General features: G+C 53.9%; 1 protein-coding gene across 3 annotated transcripts; it reads left to right on the forward strand.

The window, feature by feature from the left end:
• Nucleotides 1-118: 118 nt before the first annotated feature.
• Nucleotides 119-22,059, forward strand: MVK (mevalonate kinase). Of its 3 annotated transcripts, none has more exons than XM_072723043.1 (11): nucleotides 119-908; nucleotides 1,188-1,279; nucleotides 2,369-2,516; nucleotides 5,450-5,606; nucleotides 7,289-7,444; nucleotides 11,083-11,186; nucleotides 11,813-11,858; nucleotides 15,832-15,922; nucleotides 16,282-16,398; nucleotides 19,380-19,533; nucleotides 20,532-22,059. In XM_072723043.1, exons 2-11 carry the CDS (start codon nucleotides 1,202-1,204, stop codon nucleotides 20,681-20,683), a joined length of 1,203 nt encoding a protein of 400 aa, XP_072579144.1. In that variant the 5' UTR covers nucleotides 119-908; nucleotides 1,188-1,201; the 3' UTR covers nucleotides 20,684-22,059. The 3 variants fall into 3 exon arrangements, with proteins under 3 accessions (XP_072579144.1, XP_025842419.1, XP_072579145.1); XM_025986634.2 differs by having other exon boundaries at nucleotides 132-249; XM_072723044.1 differs by lacking the exons at nucleotides 5,450-5,606; nucleotides 7,289-7,444 and having other exon boundaries at nucleotides 144-249.
• Nucleotides 22,060-25,928: the final 3,869 nt, after the last annotated feature.

The following is a 25,928-nucleotide window of genomic DNA, read 5'->3' on the forward strand; positions in this document are numbered from 1 at the left end:
ATTGGCTTGCGGCTCTCGACCGGGGCGGGACACTCCCAGGGGCTTGCTTCCCATTGGCTTGCGGAAGGGGCGGGGAAACCCGTGACAGCTTGGTTGAGCAGTCTATTGGCCAATGGTCAAGCCAATCGCTTAACGGCTCGAGCGCTCTGATTGGCGGAGAGATAGGACGATTTCCCCGGACCGGGGCGGTGCTCGCGGACTAAATCCAGAGCCGCTCGGGCTTGGGGTCCCAGGACCACCTGAGGCCAGGTGAGGACGTGGGCTCGCGCGGCGGGCGGCGCGAGGTTGGAGGCTGAGCCCCAGCGCGACCTCGGGCCGCGCTTCTGGCTCCTCTGGCTCAGTTTCCCCGACTCTGGGAGTCCGCCCCGAGCGCCGGGCGAGCTCGAATCTGAAGTGATCCGGAGCCTTGGGCAAGCAAGTGGATGGATTTCCTGGCGCCTTGCCTCAGTTTCCCCCGCTAAGAAACGGGGGAATCACGATAGTACTCGGCTCACAGTGCGGCTCGGGCCTTACCGTACGAAGGTAGTGCACGTGAGGCCTTAAACGGATGGTAATTCTGCCCGATGTGTAAAAATCTACAACACTTGTAGACCGAGCGAGTCACTTTCTAGGACTCTGTGATGCAGAGATGCTGGCGTGGGCGCGCAGGAGGGGGCTCGACAGCTGTTGGTGCAGCCCATGGTAAAGCATCGTGAGGCATGGGAAACAGCCTAAAAGTCCAGGGAGGCGTTCCTTCCGGCCCCTGATTTCACTTAACTTTCCACCTTCAGCAGTAGCGATCGTAAAAGCTGGAACCAAGAACAGAGCCAGCAATAAATAGCTATCTTAGTGGAATGATCACCATGTGCCAGACGCTGCCAGGTGTTCTGCTTGCTTTGTTTAATGTAACCTTTCCAAACCCCATTGAGGTAAGTACAGTTCTAGTTCTCCTGTAACCTGAGGAAACCAAGTTGCCTAGCCGTTTGAGTGAGTTCGTGAAGAAGACCTCACTGGGGAGTGGAAGACCTGGGGTTTGAACCTGAGTCTTCCTGATGTGTTTAATGTGCTGCTGCACTGCACAGTCTTTGGGGCGCATGGCATGTGCTGAATGGTAGCTGCCTTTTTTGTTAGATGATAAGTTTGAACGGGCATCTCTAATATCTCTAAGATCTGGGTCCTTTCATCCCCTCTCTGGCTCTGTCTTTCAGGGTTCTCCGGAGCCATGCTGTCAGAAGTCCTGCTGGTGTCCGCCCCAGGGAAAGTCATCCTTCATGGAGAGCATGCCGTGGTCCATGGCAAGGTAAAGCCCCCCCAGAGCCTCTGAGAACTGGGCACCCTTTCTCCTGACCCTAAGCTAAAAGGAAGCCTGAAGGCATCGCCTGGGAATACATAAGAGAGAAGACCAGTTTCTCTGCAACACAGCAGGGAAGAGACGCGTCTTACACCCACCAAAGGGCTTCTCTGGTCTCACCCAGTAAGAGCACAAAGCTGAAATGTAAAGCTGTGTCAGGGATCCCTGGGTGGCTCAGCGGTTTAGCGTCTGCCTTTGGCCCAGGGCACGATCCTGGAGTCCCGGGATCGAGTCCTACATCGGGCTCCTGGCATGGGCCTGCTTCTCCCTCCGCCTGTGTCTCTGCCTCTCTCTCTCTATGTCTATCATAAATAAATAAATCTTTAAAAATAAATAAATAAAATCTTAAAAAAAAAAGATTTATGAATTAAAAAAAAAAAAGCTGTGTCAGTGGGATGAGTCAACCTGGAAGGTGGGCTTCAATGGGAGCACTGAGCTCTAGGGCACCCCAACATTCAGAAATGGAGAAGATGAGTAAGATCCAGCAAAGGAATCTGAGATATGCATTATCTCATTTAACTCTTAAGAGGGCCCCCCTGAAGTTAAACTTTGATTATCCCATTTTGCACATGTGGAAGCAGAGGCTTAGGAGAGGATTGGTAGCTTGACCAGGGTCCTCTGCACCTTGGCAGAACTGGGAATGAACCTGAGTCTGAACACGTTGCTCATCCTTTTTCCGCTCCTCTGCTCTGTCATGCTTTATGTTCTTAACTTATATTTATCCTTGCTAACATGGTGATTGTGGGGAAGCCATTCCTTGGTTTTGAGGACCTCTGAGGTTTTGCATGGGGCGGGCAAATATAAGATATTAACTATCCTAACTGATAGGTAGCATCTGTGCCACATAGGACGAGGGCATGCCAAGGTTGATCAGAGGCATCTGCCAAGGGCATAGGTGGGCATGCCCTGTATACTAGTATGTGGTCTCTCTCCTTAGCACATTGACATTAGCCCCTGTTTTTAAGATGGAGCCAAAGTCTTTGCAACCCCACCCCTACCCCATGCTCAGGCTCATTGCTTTTGCCATTTATTCTATAGATAGCCCTGGCTGTGGCCTTGAATTTGAGAACATTCCTCCGGCTTCAGCCCCACAGCAATGGGAAAGTGTGCCTCAACTTGCCGAACATTGGCGTCAAGCGGGCCTGGGATGTGGCCAGGCTTCAGCTGCAGGACACAAGCTTTCTGGGTAAGTGCAGTGAGAAGGAACCAGGTGTTCAAGAGCCTGGGCTCTGACCAAATGGGGAAGGGGAGAGCTGGGTAGTTATCCTCAGCCACCCCTGAGGGGGCTGGAGACCAGCCACTCCAGGAGTGTTTTCTCTCTTGACCCTGTAAAGTTACCTTTACTTACCTATTTTTTTAAACGAGTGTCAAATGATGCACTAGGTCTCTGTGGGCTGTGGTGGACTGATCCTCAAGGCCCATCGTTGGGTGAAAAGCCACAAGATGCAAATAGTGTGTATCTGAGAAAAGGCCCAGCTTTAGTATCAGTACAAATGTACACACAGTGGTGATTAGTTACCTCTGAGAGGGTCCTAAGGTCTGAGTGGACAAAGGGAGCCTTCCTTCTGGAAGATGGTTTTGACGAGAAGAAGATATCGATTGGTGTTGGGTATAATTCAAAATCATTAAAAATAAAAGTCACATACTTGTTAATTGTTAATCTCTTAAAAAAAAAAAACAAAAAAAAAACAGCCCGGGTGGCTCAGCAGTTTAGCACTGCCTTCAGCCCAGGGCGTGATCCTGGAGACCCAGGATCGAGTCCCACTCCAGGCTCCCTGCATGGAGCCTGCTTCTCCCTCTGCCTGTGTGTGTGCCTCTCTTTTTGTGTTTCTTATGAATAAATAAATAAAATCTTAAAAAAATAATAAAATTAAGTTAAAAATAAAAATATAAATAAATAAACAAATAAATAAATAAAAGAATGGGGGTTGTGGTGAAAGCGGACCAGATAGGTGTATTTTTTTTTTTTTTTTAAGATTATTTGTTCATGAGAGACAGAGAGAGAGAGAGGCAGAGACACAGGCAGAGGGAGAAGCAGGCTCCCCGTGGGGAGCCTGATGTGGAACTCGATGCCAGGACCCTGGGATCACACCCTGAGCCGAAGGCAGACACTCAACCACTGAGCCACCCAGGCATCCCCAGGCAGGTGTATTTTGAAAGAAGTTCCCTGGGTGATTCCAGGAATATCCTCCATGAAGAGCTCCTACTGCTTTGGAGCAGGCCTCAGAAAATGGCCATCCAGAGCAATCCGGACCTTGCTTTCCATGGTGCACAGGGCCTCCCCTCGAGGCTGGCTGCTGCTTTCGTGTGTCAGTAGCACTGGTGGGAGCAGGCAGGTGGCATGGCACATGTCCCAGACCCCTCCGCCTGCATGTGTGAGCTTGGACGGATCACTTAACTCCCTGAGCCTCCTTGAGCAGCGTCCTGTTGCCTGGGAGGGTTGCTGTGAGGACCCAGCCGGATGGGAGGTGGGCTGGGCCTGGCAGAGTGCAGGACATGAGTGAGGGCTTGGGAGTGATTTCCCCAAGGGGAAAAGGCGTATGGAACACGAGCCTTTCAGAGACATGTTTTCTACTAGATTGCCAGGCTCTTCCATCTTTTTCTTTCAGTGTTGTTTGGTTGTCTCCTAATAGTTACAACCACCATGAATGTCTCATTGGGCATCTTTATGTGTGCCAGGCACTGGACTAGTGTCTCATGTACTTTAGCATTCTCAGAATTCTCGAGCCCGCCTTGGACATAGATGGTGGTAGCCATCCCTGTTGTTGCTTTTTTTTTTTTAAAGATTATTTATTTACTTATTTGACAGAAAGCACAAGCAAGTGGAGGGACAGAGGGAAAGGGAGAAGCAGACTGTCCACTGAGCAGGGAGCCTGATGCGGAGCTCTATCCCAGGACCCTAGGATCATGACCTGAGCCAAAGGCAGATACTTAACTGACTGAGCCACCCAGGCAGCCCCCATCCCCATTTTATGGATGAGAAAATCGAGGTTCAGGGGTGAAGCGGCTCAGGTCACACAGCATTGTCAGTGATGCAGAAAGGATTCAGAACCAGATCTTTCTAAACTCTCCAGAGTCTTAGTGAGTCATTCTATTTCCTCTGTAGGGCCCTGAAATGTCTGCTAACTGGCTTGGCCACTTTTAGTGTGTCCTAATTTCAGGGAACACCTAGCGTTTCATGTGTCCCCACCCTAGTGTTTCCCAGCATGAGTACAGCAAGCCCAGCGTTCTGTCCCCTTCACAGCTGGACCCAGGACTCAGGGAGCTATTTGTAAAGATGAGCTGGTTGGGCTTGCTTGGCCTCGTCAGGCTCTTGGGAGACAGTGGCCCAGCTTCCTCTGTGCACTGGAAGAGAAACTGCTCCCGGGCTTCTCCCCGAGGTCCAAGCAAATCTCAGCACTTCCCATTCTCTGGTTGTGAGTGTCCCATCCTCACGAATAGTTTTGAGAAGAGGGACACATTTGGGGAATAATTTTATATTTTTAAAGATTTTACTTATTCATTGATGAGAGACACAGACAGAAAGGCAGAGACACAGGCAGAGGGAGAAACAGGCTCCCTGTGAGGAGCACAGTGTGGGACTTGATCCCAGGACCCCAGGATCACACCTGAGCCACAGGCAGACGCTCAACCACTGAGCCACCTAGGTGCCCAGGGAATAATTTAATGCTTCCTTTCATTTTGGTTTTGTACTGTGGGCGTCAAATGCAGACCTTTGGGTAGTTGAGCTAGCATTTGCTTTGTGTGCATCTGTGTTTCAAGACTATCATTAATTGAGCATGTATTACACACTAGGAGGTACGCTGAGGGTCTTGCATCCTTTATTTCAGTTTATCTTAGAGGAGGTATTCCTGCTTACCAATGAGGAAAACGGGGGTTCAGAGAGGGTAAGGCATGTGCTCAAGGCCAGAGCACCCATAGATGGGACAGTTGGGACCCACACCCAAGTCTGTGTGCCTGCAAAGCCGGAAGACCAACAGCAGATGCGGTCCTGGTGCTCAGGCCATGAATCCATGTCCATCAGATTCTGATTCTCACTACTGCTCGGTTTTCTGTGTTGTGTGGTCTATGAAAGCGCCTGAACCCCCCTCACCCAGCCTCATGTGTTGTTTGTGACAGAGCCAGGGAACGCCACAGGGGACGCCGCAGCGCCCACCTCAGAGCAAGTGGAGAAGCTGAAGGAGGTGGCAGGCTTCCCCAAGGATGGCGCCGACCCCGAGTGTCTGGCTGTGCTGGCTTTCCTTTACCTGTACCTCTCCATCTGCCGGAAGCAGAGGTGTGTGCGTGGCCTAGACCCAAAGCCAGATTCCTGAATCTACCACACGGCTTTTCCCATGCTGTGTCCACAGAGGCAGCCCTGTTCCATGGCCTGCGGGCTCCAGGGAAACCCTGTAATTCGCCAAGTGAAGCATGCGTCCACTCCACCCCTTAAGATAGGATCTGGGCTGTCTGCCCTCGGGGAGGCAGCTCCCAGAGGATGGCAGTGCCATTGAGGCAGTGTCACATGGTGATGGAGAGTTGGGTCAGGTTGGGTCAGACTCCACAACGGCTGCCTACCACCTTCCTTGAGGTTTTTACCCTTCATGGGCCTCAGTCTCCTCATCTGTAAAATGGGGGTGGTAATGGTACCTACCTCTTAGGCTTCTTGTGAGGGTTAGTGAGTTAATTTATCTAAAGTGCTATGTGTGGCACACTGCCTGAGAAATACGAGATATTGTTAGGTTATTCTCATCAGAAAACTATTGGAGGGTTAGAAATATTATATATAAAATGGGCCTAGCTCTATAATTAGCCCATAGGGATTTTTCACTGTGATTTTTTTTTTTTTTGGTCCCAGACCCAAAGGGAAAGCCTCAGGGGGCACCCCTTTACTCAGACAGTAGATGCGTTGAGCAGGCCCTGGGCCAGGCACAGTGCAGAGGATACATTCATAAATGTCTCAACTGTTGCTGTCCACCAGGGGATTTTCTTTCTTTTTTTTTTTTTTTAAGATTTTATTTATTTATTTATGGGAGACACAGAGAGAGACAGAGAGAGGCAGAGACACAGACAGAGGGAGAAGCAGCCTCCACGCAGGGAGCCCGACGTGGGACTCCATCCCAGGACTCCAGGATCACGCCCTGGGCCGAAGGCAGCACTAAACCACTGAGCCACCCGGGCTGCCCCACCGGAGGATTTCAACTTGAGTGGGGCATGTCGCCTTCCAGGAAGGGATGCACCTTTCAGAACCTCCTGATCTGAATGGGGCGGGTGGGTGCAGTTTGAAAAGCAGATTAGGCATTATCGTTTTACATTTTGGAAGACAGCAGCATTGCTTAATAGAAAATACAGAACACAAAGTTTGACAGTCCTTGCTTGGGAGAAATACATGCAAGATGCCGTGATTCTGAACTTTTCTAGTGATAGAAAGGAGGCCTGATAGAACGCATCACCTAGATAAAGCAGCAATAGAGAAAGGGGGTCGTCGAGGGTTGCTAGGCATGGCTCCTGTGGGTGGCCAGGGGAAGCTTCACAGTGGAAGGAGCATTTGAGAAGCGTTTTGCAGGATGGGAAGGAATTTGCCTGGGGGAAAAAGCGGTACAGAGCTTTCCCAGGCGGGGATACAGACAGAGCAGGGCCACAGAAGAGCCTCACTCTTGCAGGGAACAGGATGGGGTTTAGAGAAATATTGGTGGTTCACAAGGGAACATCATGCTTTAAATGATTCTGGTATCAAAAATTTTAAAAAAATAATCATAAGTGATTCTGGTACCTGTTTCCAAGCTGATTCACCATGACTTCCTGCTATCCCATAGGGCCACTTTTGGGGTCGACAAGTGTCCCCAAGTTCAGATACCTAGGGCAAAGGCTTGGGGTCAGACCCTGCCAATGTCCAGTCCTGGACCATGACTGCCAGTTCGACGCTGGCACCTCGCCACCCTTCAAGGGAGCTATGCTCTGTGCCCCACTGTGTTTCAGGACCCTGCCCAGCCTGGATATCACGGTGTGGTCAGAGCTGCCCACGGGGGCTGGCCTGGGCTCCAGCGCCGCCTACTCTGTGTGTCTGGCAGCTGCTCTCCTGACCGCGTGCGAGGCGATTCCAAACCCGCAGAACAATGGCGAGTCCACTAGCAGGTAATCACTGCCTTTGTCTTGGTCATAGTCCTCCCTGGGCACCACGACCCGAGTGTGTGTTCCCTCGCTGAGGACTCCCTGCCACCCTGTGAGGTGAGAGGTGTCACGTGGCCATTGTACAGATGAGGAAGCCGAGGCAGAGTGTGGGCCTGGGCTATGTAGCTAGTGATGGCAGGACGAGACTTGCCACCCAGGTGGCCTGGACCCAGAGCCTGACCCCTTTGCCCCTTTGCTAAGCCACTTCTCCCCCACTCCTCACCCCCACCTTGCCTCTTTTGGGTTCAGGTATCTCTGGTGTGGCAGAAAGAACCTGAGCCCAGACGTAGGAAGCCATGGTGCCCACTTCTCCCATTAACTCCATGTGGGACCTTGGCCATGCCGCTGTACCTCCTGGGACCCCAGTGTCCTTCTCTGTAACAGGTCCTACCAGATGGTTATGCAAAAAAGAAGAAGGAGAAAAAGTAAAGTGTGCCAAGAAATCAACACAGGGTATTTATTAGATTAAGGCATCTCCCTTCGTAGGAGCCCTCAGCCTCACTCCGGGAGGGGGTATCGCCTCTGCCATCCCCACCAGGAGTCAGTGAGGCTCACTGGGACAGTGTTGTCGGCACCCATTTCTGTGGCTTGGGGAATGCACCTGGAGCAGCCACCCCAGGATTGGAGGTTATGCAGTTTGTCCCGGGCCCCGCCCCGAGTCCAAAATCCAGCCTGGCAGCTTCTCGGTGAGGCCTGTTCCTGGGCCCTGCTAGGGCTAAGGGGAGCCCTCCCACTGGGGAGCTGTCAGTAGCCACTGCATGCTGCATCAGGAGGGGGGCGCTGCTGGCCTCGTCCACCTCCCTGTGTAGCCAGCAAAGGAGAAATCCACTCAGGCAGTGCTGGGTGCCAGGTTGGATGTGGCTGAGTGTTTCCTTCCAGAGCCCTCCACGCCCAAGACGGGCACCCACTGAAACAAGATCCAAAGGACATGTTGCACAAGCTGTAGCTCGTGACCTCATTCCTCTTTCCGAACTTGCTTTTGAATTGAGGTTTCCCTCCTCTGCCCTGAAAGTGCTGTGGTTTTCAGATAGCCCAGGCCCTTCTGGGCACCCTGTCAGGACCAATGATTTCTCTTCTGAGACACGGAGGTTAAAATACAGTTGAATTCAGACTAAGCCTGAAGGTCCCTTTGATCCTCGTGGCCACAGCGGATCTGGGGGCTCTCGGTGTGATGCGTCTGTCAGCATTCCTCAGGCTCGCTTTGGATAGTTCCTGTGCACGAGGGAAGCAGCAGGGGTGAGGGTAGAGGCGGCTTCTGTCAGGGCAAGAATCCAGAAGGTAATGAGTGACGCACCTGCAGCTAGTGCAAGGTGACAGTTTTCAGGAATTTCAGTGAGGTTTGTCTGTTAACTCGCTGTAAGCCACTGGGCCACCCCTTTGTCTCTCTGGGCTCTGTTTCCTCATCTGGAAACGAGGGACTGCACCTGATGGTCCTTTGGGGGGCCCTCCAACCTTGACATTTAGTGATCCCGAGAGACAACGGTGCTTGTTAATGTGTGCGGATCACTGATTGTAACCTACATCGGTGAAGGCCTGCATGCCTGGGGTCCCCCAAATAGACTTGTATATATGGGCCAGCAGACTAGCTGTGCCATTCAGAAGATGCAAGTGACTTGTGCACGTGTGCACATGTATGTGTGCACGTGTGTGCACATGTGTGTGTGCTTTCCCCCGCCCCCGCTGCTTCCTTATAACCAGTTCCTCGCCTCCCCTGAAGGCCCAGTCATTCCTTCCCCTGACCTTTGATGGGAGCAGGCCCCAGCCCCTGCCCTGGCCCCAGCATTTCCAAATCATACAGAATTGGAATCTGGTCTCCCGTGAAGACAGGGTTAGAAATCTGAGCCTCCGAAGGATGAACAGTATACAGAAGGGGAGGGAGACTCTCCTTGGAGAAGGCCAGGTCCTGGGCTGGGTCCAGCTGTCCCTTTGCCCTGCTGCTCATCGCTTTTCAGTTCCCAGTGAAGGTCAGTTCCTGTCCAGTTCCAGATGCTATACCGCCTCAGTCTAGAGTGCTCCCTCACATGTCTTGCCTTGCTGACCACCCCCTTTTGTCCCTCAGGCTGTCCGCAATCCAAATGGGATGCACTCCATCCACCCTGCATTGCACCCATCTCCTGGAGGTTGGTCGTTAAGTGCTGATTGCTTCTAGGCATCCACTCTCTATAAGACACCAAGCCTCAAGCTATTGGGGGCCATATCTGGTTCCTTCCCTGCTGTGAGCTTAGTCACAGGCATGTTGTAGATGCTCAGTAAATAGTGGACAATTGAGGGAGTCTCGGTGGTACCATAAAGCTCAGTGGTTGAGAGCTTGGGCTCCGGCCTACAGATGTAGTCCTAATGTAGCAGTCAATAGCACTGGGATCTGCTTTACTCACCTGAGCCTCAGTTTCCTCTTCTGTAGGAGAGGGAGAGTAACCGTACCTTCCCTGTAGGGTTTTTTGCAGATTACGGAGACAGGCCATTTGAGAAAAGCACAGTGCTTGGCACCTGGTGATGGTGTTTAGCCTCTCAGCCACCACATGAGTGGCGAGGCCATCAAATTCTCTTTTGCCCAATGAGGAAAGAGGCTCAGAGGGGGTGATGGCTGTGCCCAAGGCCTCACAGCAAATGAGCATTGGACTGGGCTTGGGGTGAATCCAGGAGCTGCGATTCCAGGTGGCCTTCTTCCAGAGCCCATACTGTTTCCCCGGCGTTTTACAAAGCACTTGGTGTGTTACTATCTCAGACATCCTCAATGAGGGAGACATGATTACCCATGTTTTACAGATCAGAAAATGGGGTCGGATGTGACGCCATTGCTCAGAAATGCCCAGAGAGTCAGGGGCAGGCTGGGTCCCTGCTTGCTGCATAGCTCTGCCCTGGGGCCTGGCATTCTTGGGGCCACAGCACCCTGTTTCCTGGGGGCAAGTGGTCCTCAGAAAGGAAATGAAAGCTGAGAGACAGGGGCAAGGGAGGGGCTCACCATGTATCCTTGTTCGATACTCATGGCTTGGGGTCTACTCACTCAAGCTGTCCTCTCCCGAAGAAGGCAGCATGGCCATGTGCTCAGGAAAGATCCAGAGGTGGTCAGTGCACACTTGACCCATCAACAGTGTCTGGGGCACCTGGAATCCACGTTCCTAACAGTCGGGCTTTGGGAAAAGTCACACCTCTGCTCACTCTTCCTCATAGAAGGCTACGTTCCAGAACAGGAGCTTATGTAGGGGTCTGTTGCAGTAGTAACACTGCCCACTGCTTGCGGACCACCTCACTGGCCCTGGATACACTTGGAACTAGCCTTCGACAGGCGTGACCATTCTACAGATGAGGACAATGGGGCTTAGTTTAGGTAACGGGCCCAGAGTCCCTCAGCTGCTAGGACTGTGTGCATCCAAAGCCTGGTCTCCTACCACTGTGCCGGGTGGGAGGGTTTCAGAGGGAAGGGAAGGTCCAGCACATTCGGTAGTGGAGAGATTCTGGTGTTTTTCTGTTTCTGAGTTCAAGGGCCCAAGCCCCTTTGACTTTTTTGATCTCCACCTGTGGATTCTTCCCCCTGCTACCGCCAGCGGCCCTGGCCCCTTACTCTCCACCGAGGTCCAGATGAACTTCTGTGTCTTCTTTAGGTGGACCATGGAGGATTTGGAATTAATTAACAAGTGGGCCTTCCAAGGGGAGAGAATGATTCATGGGAACCCCTCTGGAGTGGACAACACCATCAGCGCTTGGGGTAGGGGCTGCCTCAGGCTTGTTTTCTTTATTTTTATTATTTTAGAAATTCTTAGGATCATTGTAGATGCTCAGGCTGTTGGTTTGGGTGAATGAAATCAGCAAATTCTGAAGAACATAATATTTTCCTTTTTGGGGTGGACGAGGGGTGGGAGAAATTACAGGGCCCTGCCTCACCCCTCCTGACCCCGAATCTCTGGGGGCATTTCTGGGGGGTTGGGGTGGGGTCTGGGAAGCCACAGTTTCAGGGACCTTACAAGGATCCCTGGGATAAAGTTGCAGAGCCACTCATTGCTGGAGTGTTTGGTAGCCACACGAGCTGGGCCGCCCTCCAGTAAGGACACTGGCTTAGGGGACCTGGCCACAGTCCCGGGCTCACCCTCCCCACGTGGCCTATGGGTGAGGCTGGGCAGCCTGGGGGGAGGGCAAGCTCCCTGGCAGAGCATGGAGTTCCTTTGTACCTTCCTGGATCTTATTGTAACTGAAACTGGGATGACTGGTGGTGGTGTTCAGTCTGTTCACTGGATGGGCCAACACCTTCACCCCACCTCCAGCCTGGTCTCTCCATCAGGAGGCAAAGTTACATAGCTTTTTCTACAGCCCCAACCCACTGCCTTTTCTCTTTAGGAGGAGCACTCCGATACCAACAAGGAAAGATCTCATCCATAAAGAGGTAATTGTGGGGTGGCGCAGCACCTCCTGGCTCCTGGCTGCATCAACACGTCCATTGGGTGGGGGGCTGTACCTCTTGGGGAGGGAATGTGTGGGCCTGGTGTCCCCAGGCTTTCCATCCTCTCCCCCATGAGGCCTTCACAGGCCATGGCCAGGAGGGCACCCTGTTCTTAATTTCTGTGCTATGGCCCTTAAATTGCCAAGAGCTTAGAGGGAGAGGTCATGCGTGGCCATGCCGTTCACCTTCTAGAGCATGACTATCCCCACCAGACCCCTGGTTTCTCATTCATTTAATTCATTTGATCATGTAGTCATTTAGCAAACAAGAACTGATGTCTTCCTGTGTTCCTAACGACACTGTCTTAGGGTCTACGGCTATAAAATGAGTCTCAGCCACAGTTTCGGCAGGGTGGGACGTGGAAGTAGGGGTGGAGTAGGGGAAGGCCGACAGACACTCGCACAGAGCCCCTGTGGGGAAACACGAGAGTTGCCACAGTGAGACCCTCAGGGCAGAGCCTGGGCTCCAGAGCTTGTGAGAAGCCTCAAGCGGGGGCGACCTGTGATGACTTCTCAGCCTGTTTCACATGTTCCCTTGACCCCCTCCCTCCAGAGGAATCGCACTTACAAACGTGCATGTTAAAATAGAACATTTCTCTTTGAACTCGGAGTGCAAATGCCGGATATGGGGAATGAAGCATGTTCATGTGCTTCTGCAAGCAGGAGCAGGTGTTTTTTTAAGATTTTATTTATTCATGAAAGACACACAGAGAGAGGCAGAGACACAGGCAGAGGGAGAAGCAGGCTCCCTGTGGGGAGCCTGGTGTGGAACTCAATTCCAGGACCCCGGGATCACGACCTGAGCCAAAGGCAGATGCTCAACCGCTGAGCCACCCAGGGATCCCAGGAGTGGGTGTTTTTTGGTAGTTCCTTGAGCCCTCGATCAAGTTGAGTGGTGGTGTTTGTCCCAGGGCGCTTTGCCCCACCCTGGTGGCCTTTCCATGGTGATGAGAGTCCTCTTCACTGTGGATGGGCTTCTAGCCCGCTGCCCTCACCAACTGGGCTGCTCTGTCAGTGGCTCTATGAGCTGGCGTGACATAGTGGTGCTGTACTCTTGCTTCCACCTGCACCTCTGAGATCTTCCTGCCTCAGCTCTGTTGGCTTCCATGAGCCAAGCCTGCCTTTCTGAGCCTCTGCATTAGGGGTTTTTTTTCTTAACCTTGGTACCATTGACGTGAACTGGGTAGTTCCTTATGATGGGCAGCTGCCTTATGCAGCATGTTTAGGATATTTAGAAGCATCCCTGAGCTCTACCCACAAGATGCCAGTAGCACCTCCCCCATCTCCCAGTTGTGGCAACCAGAATTGTCTCCAGACATTGCCACATGTCTCCTAAAGGGCCAAGATCTCCCCTGGATGACAACCTCCACTCTGCACAGAGGAGGAAGCAGAGCTGTTGGGGAGAGTAGAACCAGCTTGCTCTGGCTGCTGTGCATGCAGGGCAGTGGAGCCGGGGGCCCAGGGGGCCACCTCTGCCAAGTAGACTGACGCCCCATGCAGTGACATCAGGAGTCAAGGTCAGGACTTAGATGTCAGACCTGGGCTTGCCCATGGGGCTCACAGTCCATCCAAGAAGGCAGTCACTCATCCTCAGAGCGAAGCCATCCAGGGAGTACTGAAGCTGCTGTGGATGGCAGTGAGAGGTGTCCGAAGTTCAGCGACAGATGTGGGGGTCCTTCATGGGGGCAGTGGCATCTCGTTCAGTGTTTCCTGAGAGGTAGTTGTATCCTGAGCACTGCACTAGGCCCCAGGGATAGAAGACCAGCTAAAACATGGTGTGGGCACATAGGTACGTTCTACTGGAGGGGAATTGAGAGAGATGAGTGATACAGGCTTTTCCAGATGGTGGGAGGCAGGAGGAGAGGCCCCAAGGCCAGCTGGTGGTGGTGTGGTAGACGGAGGCTCTGGGGTCTGTTGGCCTTGCTTTGAGCCCAGCTCTGCCACTCATGAGCCAGGTGCTCTTGAGTGAGCCACTTTTCCTGAGGCAGATGTCTCCTGGTTTATATTATGAGAATCCTGAGCATGAAATCAGAAACAGTATCTGTAGGGTGCTCTGCCCTTTGCTGACCATATTTAATTCCACAAATACCGCATCCTTGGTGCTGGGGCCTGAGCAGGGAAGAGTAAGTCCTGCCTTCATGAAACTCATATTTTGTGGGAGGAAACAGCCAACAATGGCTCTGTAAGAGCCTGTCAGGCAGTCAAATGGATGACCAGGGGAGCCTCCGATGAAATGACATCTGAGCAGGGACCTGGATGAAACCCTAGAGTGAGTCCTGGAGCTATTGAGGACGGTGCTGGGTCCCTGGCAGAGGAAATGCAAGTGCAAAGGCCCTGAGGCAGGGGCGTCCCTGGCATGTTGAACAGCAAATAGGAGGCCAGGATGGCCAGAGTGAACACCCGGGGAGGGCAGAAAGGACCTAAAATGGGAGAGTTAGCCAGGCCTAGCAGGCACAAGTACTTAACAGGGCATAGCCTGGGTGGTGGTCTCTAGATGCCCTAGGAGCCATGGGGGTTTGTGGGACCGGTGGGGCTGGCAGCAAGCCTGCTCGCAGAGGACTTATCTAAGGAAGATGAAGACCCAATATTCCAACTCCTCCTGCCCGGATGAATGGGAACACAGAGCTGACCGACCTTCAGTGCTGGCTGCAGGGCGCCACGGCGAGCAGATGGCGGATTCTCTGAGAAGCCGGGAGGCCAGACTCCACATTAATCCCACCGATGGCTTCAAGAGGAACCCTTTCCCCCCCGCCCCCCCCCCCCCAACGACGTATGGTGCTTCTCCATTAAAAAAAAATGCATTGTTTGCGAAGTGGATCAAGATGCGGCCTCCCAGAACGCTGCCCTTTTGAAGAACGGCTTGTCTTTAAGGGGAAAAGAAAAGCCAAATAGAATGTTCATCTTTTGTAAAGTTAAAAAAAAAAGAAAGAAAGCCAGCCTCCAAGGCTGAGAATCGATATTAATTTCATGGGCTTATGGGCGGTGAGATCAAGCAGGTTTCTGGCAGCCTTTCTCAGCCCTATTGGATTTTACAGTCTTGGGTTGTGAAAAGAAAAACGGATAAAGGTATCAGGGGGTCTGCTGTCTCCAGCTGTCTCGGTCCAGAGCTCGTCCAGATGCTCCAGCCTCCATCCCCGGCCCACAGCGCTCTGACAGGCAGCTTGGGGATGACCAGAAACGGTGCCCCGAGCCTCCAAAGGCCGCTAGCCATGGGACAATTGGGATTGTGACCTTAGGAGGTATCCGAAAGCTCAGTGGGCTGGTGAGGGCAGCGGGGTCGTGCCGCAGAGCCAGCTTACCTGGGGCAGCTGAGCAGGGACGACCGACTCTGACCACATCTGGCTGTGCCAGGGCAGCTGGTCTGGGCAGGGCATGATGGGCTCCTCGTGCTGGGATCCCGACGCCTGCACGAGCCCGCCCTCCCCGGTACCCGCTAACACGGTATCCTCCCTCCCTGCGCGCACCCCCTCTGCCAGATTCTGCCCCACATCCCGCTCGCTTTTCTTCCTAAATCCCTGGAACCTTCCACTCCAGCACGCCAAGGTGGTCCATGTGACGGAGCCTCCACCCCTTATACTCTTGGCTGTTGTGCCTTTGAACTCCAACCCCGTGAACCTGGCGTCTTCTGGCAGCTCCAGGCTAAGCCAGGCCCCCCTCACGTGTCCCCAGCGCATAGTAGGTGCTCAACTGCAATCAGGTGGGTGGGTGGCGAGCCAGAAAACAGTGTCCATCTGCCTGAGGGCTGGAGCGAAGATGCAGCTACGATTGGCAGCAGGAGCCCCCTGCTCCCCTCGCTATCCCTCTGGCCCCCGATGTCCTTTCCCTGGGCCTCCGCTCTCTCCTTGGTGTCAGGGTGGGGTGACACTTGGGATCGGGCCTCCGCCTTGAGCGCACCGTGGCCCCGCTTTGCCCTGTAGGCTGCCGGCTCTGAAGATCCTGCTGACCAACACCAAAGTCCCTCGCAGCACCAAGGCTCTCGTGGCCAGCGTCAGGAGCAGGCTACTTAAGGTACATCCTGTGCCACCACTGGCGGGGTTCTCACCGGGCCAGGCCAGCCAGGTCTGGGAGCTCAAGCTCTCCCTCTGCCCTAGGGCTTCATGGGGTGGCGAGATGGGTGATGGGGACCGGGGGAGGGGAGGTGGTTTTGGCAGGCAGGGAGGTGCTGTGTGCCCCCCACCCCTTGGCTTGGCGATGAGAATCCCCCACTTACGTCAGGGGGCCAGGCGAGGCAGATACCCAGAGGGTAAGGGAGGCGGTTTCCTCAGAGTGGGGGCCTGGGGGGACACCTCTCTCCTCCTGGTGCCTGGCAGCTGTCCAGTGTCTGCCCAACCCCAGGCCTCACTGGCCCTTGCTTCCTCTCCCTCCAGTTCCCTGAGATCGTGGCCCCCCTGCTGACCTCTATAAACGCTATTTCCCTGGAATGCGAGCGGACACTGGAGGAGATGGCTTCGGCCCCGGCCCCGGAGCACTACCTCGTGCTGGAAGTAAGAGCCCTTCTGCAGGATGCAGGGTCTCACCCACACCACTGTCTGGGACGGGGGCTCATCTGACCTTGGGATCCCCCGAGCTGAAGCACAGAGGCCGGGCCTAGGCCTGGGCTCCTGTACACACAAAGGCCAGCAGCCTGCCTCCATAGGCCTTTTCATAGATGTTTCAAAGCCATTGAGCCAGGACATGCAAAGCACCAAGGGCAGGGCCTCGCGCGTGCTAGGGGCCAGGTTTGGGTTCATGCCTGTAAGGAGCACCGGGCTAGTGCTGACACCATCTTCTGTTGGCCCAGGGGCAATTTCTTGCATGGCCACCTCTTTTCCTGCTGTCCTTGCTGACTGCATTTGTCCCTTTTTTTTTTTTTTTTTTTTAAGATTTTATGTATTTATCTTAGGAGTGGGGAAGGTGCAGAGGAAGGGGGGACATGTACACTCTGCACTGAGCACAGAGCCTGACATGAGGTTTGATCCCATGACCCTGGGATCACAACCTGAGCCAAAATCACGAGTCGGGACATTTCACCAACGGAGCCATCCAGGCACTGCAGCTCAGATATACTCTAACATAATTCTTTCCTGATTGTTCCCTGAGCCACCACTCTTTGCATAATTCTCGTATAGAGGCTGAGACCTTGGGTTTAGATCAGGTCACGATCTGATCCCAGGCTCACTCCTGCTGGTCTCACTGGAGCATCTTAACACAGCAAGGCCTGGGAGGTGACGTGCAGCCATCATTCCTGATGAACCACCAGCACAGTAAGCCAGAGGGCGCAGGCTTATCCCCACAGTCCTGGTGGCTGGCAAACACAGGTCGACGTTAAAGAGCAGCTCCTAGGCTAAGCCTTCTTACAAGTGATTTCTCTCTTAATCTCTATAATTACCTCCCTGGGAAGTAGGTATGCTGTCCCCATTTTACAGATAGAAAAACTGAGGCCTAAGGAGCAACTTTCTCCAAGGTTCACCAACTAGTAGGTTGACATGCCAGGCATCAAACTGAATGACTTGCTTGTCTCTTAGACCAACAGATCTTTAATGAGCACCCACCCACCCGGGCCAGGGCAGCGACCCTCTCTCATTTCTGTGCTTTACCTCCCCATTTCCATAGCTGTCTGCCTCCAGTCCCCCAGCATTTGCATGGCTGGCTTCAATTCCTTTCATGTACAAAAGAGGGAACACAGTCCTCCTGAGTAGGAAATTAATAATGATAGAGTACTGCCTAAAATATACCCTGTTGAGCCCCTAGAGAATGCCACAGAACAGCACGTTGATTATACATTGTGTATATTTTTGGCTGTGGCAGCCGCTGAAATGTGCAGCTCGGCTCCTGGACAGCTTTGTGCTCAAACCAGCGAGCTGTTCTCCTGTGTCACAACCTGTCATCTGATCCTTGACAGATTTTGGATCAGAATGTGACAGGTGTCTGAAACCTGCCTCGGCAACGTGACACCTGGCGCTCAGGCATAGAGAGCAGCCCCCAGAAGTTTTCCCTCCCATCCAGCCCTTGGGGCTGGGGAAAGGCACCCAGGGCTGCCACCAGGCCATCACGCCTGTCTGCTCATTTGTCAAAAGTGCTGGGGTGTGTGAGGCGGGCTGCAGGGGAGGGCTGACCCGAGCCTGCCCGACAGCCTGGGGCAGGAGAACCAGGTGGGCCTCAGCAGACAGCTCGGTGATTGGCAACCCTTGCGGCACGCAGGCACTCCTTGTTCCCTAGAGCAGAGCTGTGTGCTGTCAAGCCACACACCTTGAGAAGTAGGTGGCAGCCGGAATGCCAAGGGCGCTCCTGGAGGCAGGGTAGACATGGGCTTTGCATCGGGCAGACCCAGCTGCCAGTGCTGGCTCAGGACCTTACCAGCTCAGCGACCTTAGGCAAGTCACTTTCCTCCTTGAGCCTTAGCGTCCCCTAAAATGGGGATGATGGTGATGTGACCATAAGAGTACTGATAGCAGCAGACTTTCCAGAGGCCCTAATCTCAGGCCAGGCATCATGCGAAAACTCACCTCGTTTTATCTCCACAGTGATGAGACAGAGTGTCTTACTATGCCAGTTTTATAGGTGGGGAAACTGAGGCACAGCATGGAAGACCTCGCCCCAGGACCAAGAAGTCACAGAGCTGGGACTCAAACCCAGGCCCCCCTGACTCCAGATCCCACATTCTTAACTTGCCTGGCAGGGACTATAGCTGGATGCTCTTCTTAGAGCCCCAGCATCTAGCACAGTGTTTGGCAAACACTGGTATAATAAATGTAGTCGGGGGCACCTGGGCTGTGTTAGCTGTCAGTTTTGGTATTTCATCAACCTGCATCTTGTTTGAGCCTCAGAAGAACAGGAATTTTATGCAGGATCAAAGAAACCTGAAAAACAGCTCTTTCCCCTACTTTGTGACCCTGTTAGAACCAAAAACCAGTTCTTATTCTGAAAATGGGCACCTGAGGCAGCTGTAGGATGGCATATTACTTCAGATTCCTGCAGATGGTAGAAATCCATTAACATCAGGCGTTAGCAGAAAAGGAATTTATGGGCTCAAAACTATGAAGACTGGCAAGAACAACTTCAGGCATAGCCGGATCCAGGGGCCAAACAACTCAGTCCGAAGTCTCCATCTTGCATATGATCTCTGACCATGTGCAGGGCAGATCAGTCTGGCAGCTTACCTCTGAAGTCAACCAATTTTAGCAGCTCCCGGGCAGAGGCAGAGAAAACCCTGGGAGGACTATGGTCACAGGCCCGTCCCTAACCAATCACCATGGTCAGAGGCTTCTTTGGCCAGGCCTGGAACATGTATTTACCACCAGCTCCATCCCAGTCCCACAGGAGTCCTGCAGGAAGGAGAGGTTCTTTCATCAGTGGAGAGGGACACAGTGCTGGCTTGCGTAAGCCATTCGCTGTCCCGAACCAGCGGCTGTCACATGGATGGGGTGGGCGCAAGACCTTGGTTTCAGGCATGTCCAGTGGGAACAGATTGAACCTTCTCCTCCAGGAGCTCATCGATATCAACCAGCACCATCTGAATGCCCTCGGCGTGGGCCATGCCTCGCTGGACCAGCTGTGCCAGGTGACCATGGCCCATGGACTGCACAGCAAGCTCACTGGTGCGGGCGGCGGTGGCTGTGGCATTACGCTCCTCAGGCCAGGTACTTGGGGGGCGGGGCACAGTCGCCACCCGGGGCTCATGCAGAGGTCCTACCTGGGCAGTTGCCTTGGGAGGAAGAAGAAGCTGGAGGACAGTCTCCCTTCTGCTGTGTGTCCTTGGTCAAGTTAATTAACCTCTCTGGGCCTCTGTTGCTGCAGTGGTAAAATGAGGATGCCGACCTCTCTTTAGGGGATTGCTGTCTGGATTCCAGGAGAAAAATACATTTAGAAAGCCTGGCACAGGGCTGGGCTGTGGTAGGGGCTCATATTGTGGTGGCTGTCCCTACCACCTCCTTACTGGCCAAGTCTCCCACGAGCTTGAGAAATAACCAGGACTTTGTCATCTTTCGTGTCAGCCTCACCCCTCTCCCCTGCTGTCACCTCTTGATGTGGCCAGGACAGGGACTGACCTTGCTACAAAACAAAGGGCTTTCTCTCCCCTTCTTTACCTTTGCCTCCTTCGTCTTCCCATCCCTCCTTTCGCTGTGGCTTTGCAGTGAGCCCACTGTGGCCTCAGCCCCTTCCACAGCTCTCTGTGCACTCCCAGGTGTCAAGAGGTCGGCACAGCCAGCGGCCGACCTTGACCGTGGGCTCCTAGTTCATGGCCACTGACGGTGATGAGAGAGAAGGCTCCTGGGGCGTGTCCGCTGTGCCAGACGGCTTGCCTGCATTCTCCCGTGTGAGCCTCACAGGGACCTGTGAGGGGTACAGATTCTTAGCCTCATTCCCAGATGAGGAGACTGAGGCTCAGAGAAGGGAAGTCACTTGTCTGAGGCCCCAGGACTGATCCATGACAAGGCCAGGTCCATGTGACTCGTGATTTTAACGGTTGCTCTGTACCCAACACCCCAGTGCCCCCTACCACCAAGAGGGTGCAGAGCTCGACATTCCCACAGGAAGACCTGGTTGGTTGGTCCCAGGCCTCTTCCTGGCTGAACAGTCTCTAAGGGCACAGACGATTGTGGGGTGACCTGCCGCTTTCCACTTTCCCTCCGCCCAGATCTGGAGCAGCCGGAGGTAGAGGCCATGAAGCAGGCTCTGACCAGCTGCGGGTTTGACTGCTGGGAGACCAGCATCGGGGCCCCCGGCGTCTCCATCCACTCGGCTGCCTCCCTGGACGCCCAGGTGCAGCGAGCCCTGGATGGCCTCTGAGATGAGCCCGCCTGCTGCACAAGAAGCCCCACCTGGAGTATTCCGGGTGCCAGAGTCCACCTCTGCTGGCCAGCGGGCCGCAGCCCTGCGTGACAGCCTTCCCAGCGGCCGCACCCCTCCAGGCCCAGCAGTGCAACGTGGAACCTACAGTGGGCTGGGGTGCCCTGGAAGACCCCGTCTGTGATCTGCCTTCTCGAGCCACTGGGCAGTGGGACCATGTGGGGTCCTGTGAGATGTGAGGAGCTTCCTATCCTCCCCGAAGCTCCCACACACCCATCTGCTTTGGGCCTCTGTCGCCTTCTCACACCCTCTGCCCACTGGGCTGGCGGCTCCGATGCAGTTGTCTGGCTTCTGGAGCAGTGTGCCTTCTCCCTCCCACGCCTCTGCTCTTTACCTGTCTTGAGGGCCTGGCCCCTCCCACCTCCTCCAGGAAGCTTTCCCTGACCCCTGGCAGGGAGGTGACCCTAGTCCCACCTTCCTCCTGTTCATCCTGTCTGTTTGAACCATTCAGCACTTTGTGTGGTCTGCTCTCCGGCGAGACTGTGGGCTCCCTAGGGGTGGTCTGGGTGGTGGTCTTTGCCTTCCGCCCTCCCGTTTGAGAGCTGGCCAAAGGCATGGTGGATGTACCCGGTTTCTTCCAGTCTGTACCCATGGGATTTGCAGAAAACACAGCAGAGAGGAAATAAAAAGCTCTTGAGTAAACCAGTGCTTTACTCAGTGTCTAGAAAGAAGGATGACCATCTGGTACCGTCTCCTTCACGTCCGTGCCTGCCTCCTCTGTCCTTGTCCCTTCTCTGGTCACTGTCTCCATGGAGCTCTTAAGGAGTTGAAGGAAAGAAAGGCTTTGGGTGGGGTGGCCCCGATGGCTTAGCGGTTTAGTGCCGCCTTCAGCCCAGGGCATGATCCTGGAGGTCTGTGATCAAGTCCCACGTCAGACTCCCTGCATGGAGTCTGTTTCTCCCTCTGCCTGTGTCTCTGCCTCTCTCTCTGTTTCTAATAAATAAAATATTTTAAAAAAAGAAGAAGAAGAAGGGCTTTGGGTCACTCTGTTGTGTGTCTTGGGGCCATCAGCCATCTGGCACAATTCTGTCTGCTTTTCCAGGAAGGGGAGTTTTAAGTTTCCTGGCCCCTGGAGTCGTGAGCACTCATAAATTCACAGACTTGGGGATCCCTGGGTGGCTCAGCAGTTTAGCTCCTGCCTTCTGCTCAGGGCATGATCCTGGATGCCGGGGATCAAATCCCGCATCAGGCTCCCTGCATGAAGCCTGGTCTCCCTCTGCCTGTGTCTCTGCCTCTCTCTCTCTCTGTGCCTCTCATGAATAAATAAATAAAATCTTTAAAAAAATTAAATAAATTCACAGACTTGAAAACAAAAACCTGGAGGTTCTGGAATCTTTTTTTTTTTTCCTGAAATTGCCTGGGTGGGGAAAAAATATTCAAGTGCTTGTCGCCCAGTGCCTGGCACCTACCTGGCCCTATTTGAACTTGATATTACTACTCAAAGCTCCTTCTGAAACCGGAGAATCCATCAAAAAGCCCTCCGGTGGGGAGCTCCAGCCACCCTGGGCCTTCGTGAGGCACACAAGGAGGTGGGGGCTGGGCAGGGAGTTCAGGACGTGCTGAAAATGGCCCTGCGCTGCTGCCCTTGGCCACTAGGGGGCAGCGGGTGCCTTTCCCAGGGAGGGTGAATGGGAGCGGGCCGCGGAGCCGGATCTGAGCTCTAAGCCCCACCACCCCCACCACCCTCCCCGCCATGCCAGGCCTCCTGGGCTGCGCCTGGGCTCCCTGCCAGGGACATGAGGGCAATACGGAGGTTGCCTGTCCTGGCATCACTGATGGGGGTTGCCTGGTTCCCTTTGAAACACAAATAATGCATAAAACAATAATGTTAATACTGAACACTTAACCATGTGCAGGATGCTGTTCTAAGCACTGTAGATCCATCATCTCTTTTCATCTACCTCAGGCTTGGAGCATAATTGCTAGTCTCAGCCCCATTTTACAGATCGGGGAAACGGAAGCTCAGAGAGGTTGAGTAATTCAGCCAAGGTCACAGCTAATCCACATCAGAGGTAGGATTCCCGCCCAGGTAGCTTGACTACAGCACCTGTCCTCAACTCCTGCGTGCTTCCTTCCGCCTGGACACAGGTTGGTGCGATTCTTGCTGCTTTCCACACTTGGGCTCCTTATTTCTTCTGGATTCTGTTGTACTTGGTCAGAGTGGGCCCACGGTCTGGGTATTTTCATCAGAGATGCCTGTACCAGGTGTCCAGAGAGGCTGAGGCCCCCAGAATCTACTTCCTCCTTGAGACCCTCCCTCTTCCTCACTCCCTGGGGACCCTGTGTCTCTCCAGGAGCAGAGGCCAACCCATTACTCATGCCTGAGCAAAGCAGCACCTGCATGCCTTGGCCAGTACCGCCTCACCCCAGCCATCACCCCCAGCCTCAGTGGTGCCTACTCCTGGCCACTGATCTCTTCCATTGCATTTGTAGATAGTTTGCATTTGCAGGGAGCACCCCCTTTCTTGCCTGGGGTTCTCCCAGCTGCACATCAAAACTACCCTGGAATGCCTGCCTCACCCCCAGTGTTCTGATATAACTAATCTCACCAAGATTCAGCCCTGGGTAGTTTTCAGAAGCTCCCAGGTGATTCTTCTAATGCAGAGTCAAGGCTGAGGACACTGAGTTAGATGACCCTAGAGGTCAACTAAGCTCGGCCTGGGCTTCCATTCACCTCTACCATCCACTGGCTACCTGACCTCAGGCAAGCCCATCCACTTCGGGGAGGCACAGACTCCTCTTCTGGAAGGTGGAAAAACTAGTAATACCCCCTGAGAGAGGTTTTGTGAAGAGTGTGTGAGAAAGTGCACGCGAAGCCTATGGCACCGTGCCTGGCACACAGGAGGTGCTCGCAGATGCTCATCACTGTAACTGTCCTGTGCTGAGAGACTGAGTGTCTCTCAGAGCTCAGGAATTTCAGAGCGGTGCAGAGTTGGCTAGAAGCACCCAGCCCTGGTTGTCCAAACCCCCTAGGTTGAGACCCCGGGGATCACTGCTGGAGAGAAACAGCCAATGCCCACTGCCTTTCCAACCTCCCTCCTGGCTCCCTCCCCGAAGAGGTGGTCACATAACCAGTGCCCACTTTGCCAACTGGAGAAGAACAATCTCTCAAGTCAGCATTTGGAGCCGCTCCCAGCCTCTGCAGCCTATGGTAGATTTAACACCCACCCTCACAGCCTCAAGCTCACAGTTCCTCCAGGCTGGCAGAGGTCTCACGTCGGGAGACAGGCAGCAAATATTGTGACTCACGGCAGACAGTAGCTGCTGTGATTTGTACCCGTGCTCTCTCTGTCGGGAACGGTTTGCTCCCCCCACGGACTGGCAGCTGGCAGCCTGTGGAGTTAGGGGAGCTGGCTGCAGGTCAGCACGCAAGGTCTGGCCCGCCCTGCCATCCCGGTATGCTTGGGCCAGTGCCTTTGCCCCACCGTGTGCCAGGCAGTAAGGCTGAGGGGTTAAGCAACATGCCTAGAATGTTTGCCCCTTAATTCCCAGGCCACAGTTACATCTCTGCCTAGTTGTCCCCCCCAAAACCCAGAATCCTGTCCAGGACCACACATCTGGCTGTTACAGCCCTAAGTTCTCTTTTAGTCCACACAGCAGCCCTACACGTGTTTGCACACCTTATTTCTCCATGACACAGTTTACCCAAGAGACCTGGCCAGTTAGCTTGCAGAATGTCCCATCAGCTACATTCATCGTTCAGAGTCCAGCCCCTCCTGGTGGCTTTGTCAGCCCCCAAGTTGCTCACAGCCAACCCTCCTGAGCACCTGTGCACACCCTGCATGCTGCCTACTGCTCTGTATGCCTCACCCTGTGAATCCGCTCAGTTCAATGAGATGGGTGTCCTCCTTCTCCCCATCCTGTTGATGAGTAAACCGAGGCCAGGGAAGGGAAGTGACTTGCCCCTAGGTCACAAGGCAAGCAAGTGACAGAGTGGAATTTGAACCCAGGTGTGTGTGACTTCAGAGCCTTGTTCTTGGCCACTCTTCTGCACTGTTCTCCAGGAGATGACCAGGGACCGCCCAAAGCCCCCTCTCCAATCCCTGCCTAATCGTCATGGCTGAGATGTTGCTTCCACCCCAGAGGCACCAGCTCAGCTCACCTCTTCCGCCCCCTTGGCCATCCTTGCCGCCCACACCCTGGACCCCCTGTAGTCCTGCCAACACAGCGACAGGCCAAGTGCCCAAGCTGCTGAAGCACACAGTGGGTTCTCCTCTGTCAGCACCACCCGGAGCTGCCACCCCATTTAAACCCAGGTGGTGGGTTGAACAAGCGCCACACCCCGTGACTTGTCAAAACAGAGGCAGACGAGGGCCCCAGGTACACTGGCTCAAGCTAGTAAATCAGATCAGTGGGGATCCCTGGGTGGCTCAGTGGTTTAGTGCCTGCCTTCGGCCCAGGGCATGATCCTGGAGACCTGGAATCGAGTCCCACTTCGGGCTCCCTGCATATAGTCTGCTTTTCCCTCTGCCTGTGTCTCTGCCTCTCTCTGTGTCTCTCATGAATAAATAAATAAAATCTTTAAAAAAAAAAATCAGATCAGAGTCAATCAGTTTTACTTTTTTCCATGTAAAGTTTGTAATGTGACAAACCAGGCTGCAGGAAAACGGGCCAGCGTGGGGCTCGGCGGGGCGGGGGTCTGCTCCTTCCTATAAACTGAGGTGGGGCAGGAATTGGGGAGCCACAGCCCGAAGGAGAGAGAAAGGCCCTTCCTGTCTTCGTGGGCCATCCCCACCCCCTCCCAGCAGTGGGGAGAGTCAGGGGAGGCCCGAATGCCCCCGTGCTCACCACCCTCATGGGCTAACAGAGCGGGGAGCACCGTAATTACACAGGGGAAGAGACGGGAATTGGACTTTTCTTTTTCTTTTTTTTTTTTACAGGCTCTCCTGCCAAACCCCTCCCTGGCTCAGGAGATTAACTGAGTCTGTTCTCATACAATGTTTTAAATCTGATAACGAAAACATCCATTTCGAGGCATTTGCATAATGTACTGGCTGAGGCCGTGGTATCACCTGAATGCTGATGGGGGCACCTGGCTTGAACCTGGCCTCTCGGGCCCCCTGGGCATCCTCCCTGCCCTCCACCCCCACAGGTCGGAGCTCCTGGACGCTCTCAATCACCAAATACTAAATGTGTACCTACTGTATGCCAGGAACTGGGCAGAGCTTTGGGGAAGCCAGGCTGC

This window comes from Vulpes vulpes, chromosome 10 (assembly GCF_048418805.1).
Source record: "Vulpes vulpes isolate BD-2025 chromosome 10, VulVul3, whole genome shotgun sequence".
Lineage (NCBI taxonomy): Eukaryota > Metazoa > Chordata > Mammalia > Carnivora > Canidae > Vulpes > Vulpes vulpes.

Bases quoted from the DNA above. Each gene is read 5' to 3' on its own strand.
- MVK (XM_072723043.1), top strand. From the start codon at position 1,202: ATGCTGTCAGAAGTCCTGCTGGTGTCCGCCCCAGGGAAAGTCATCCTT. The intron at 11,187-11,812 runs GTAGGGGCTGCC...TTTTCTCTTTAG, and splicing joins CAACACCATCAGCGCTTGGG to GAGGAGCACTCCGATACCAA. The intron at 19,534-20,531 runs GTACTTGGGGGG...CCCTCCGCCCAG, and splicing joins CATTACGCTCCTCAGGCCAG to ATCTGGAGCAGCCGGAGGTA.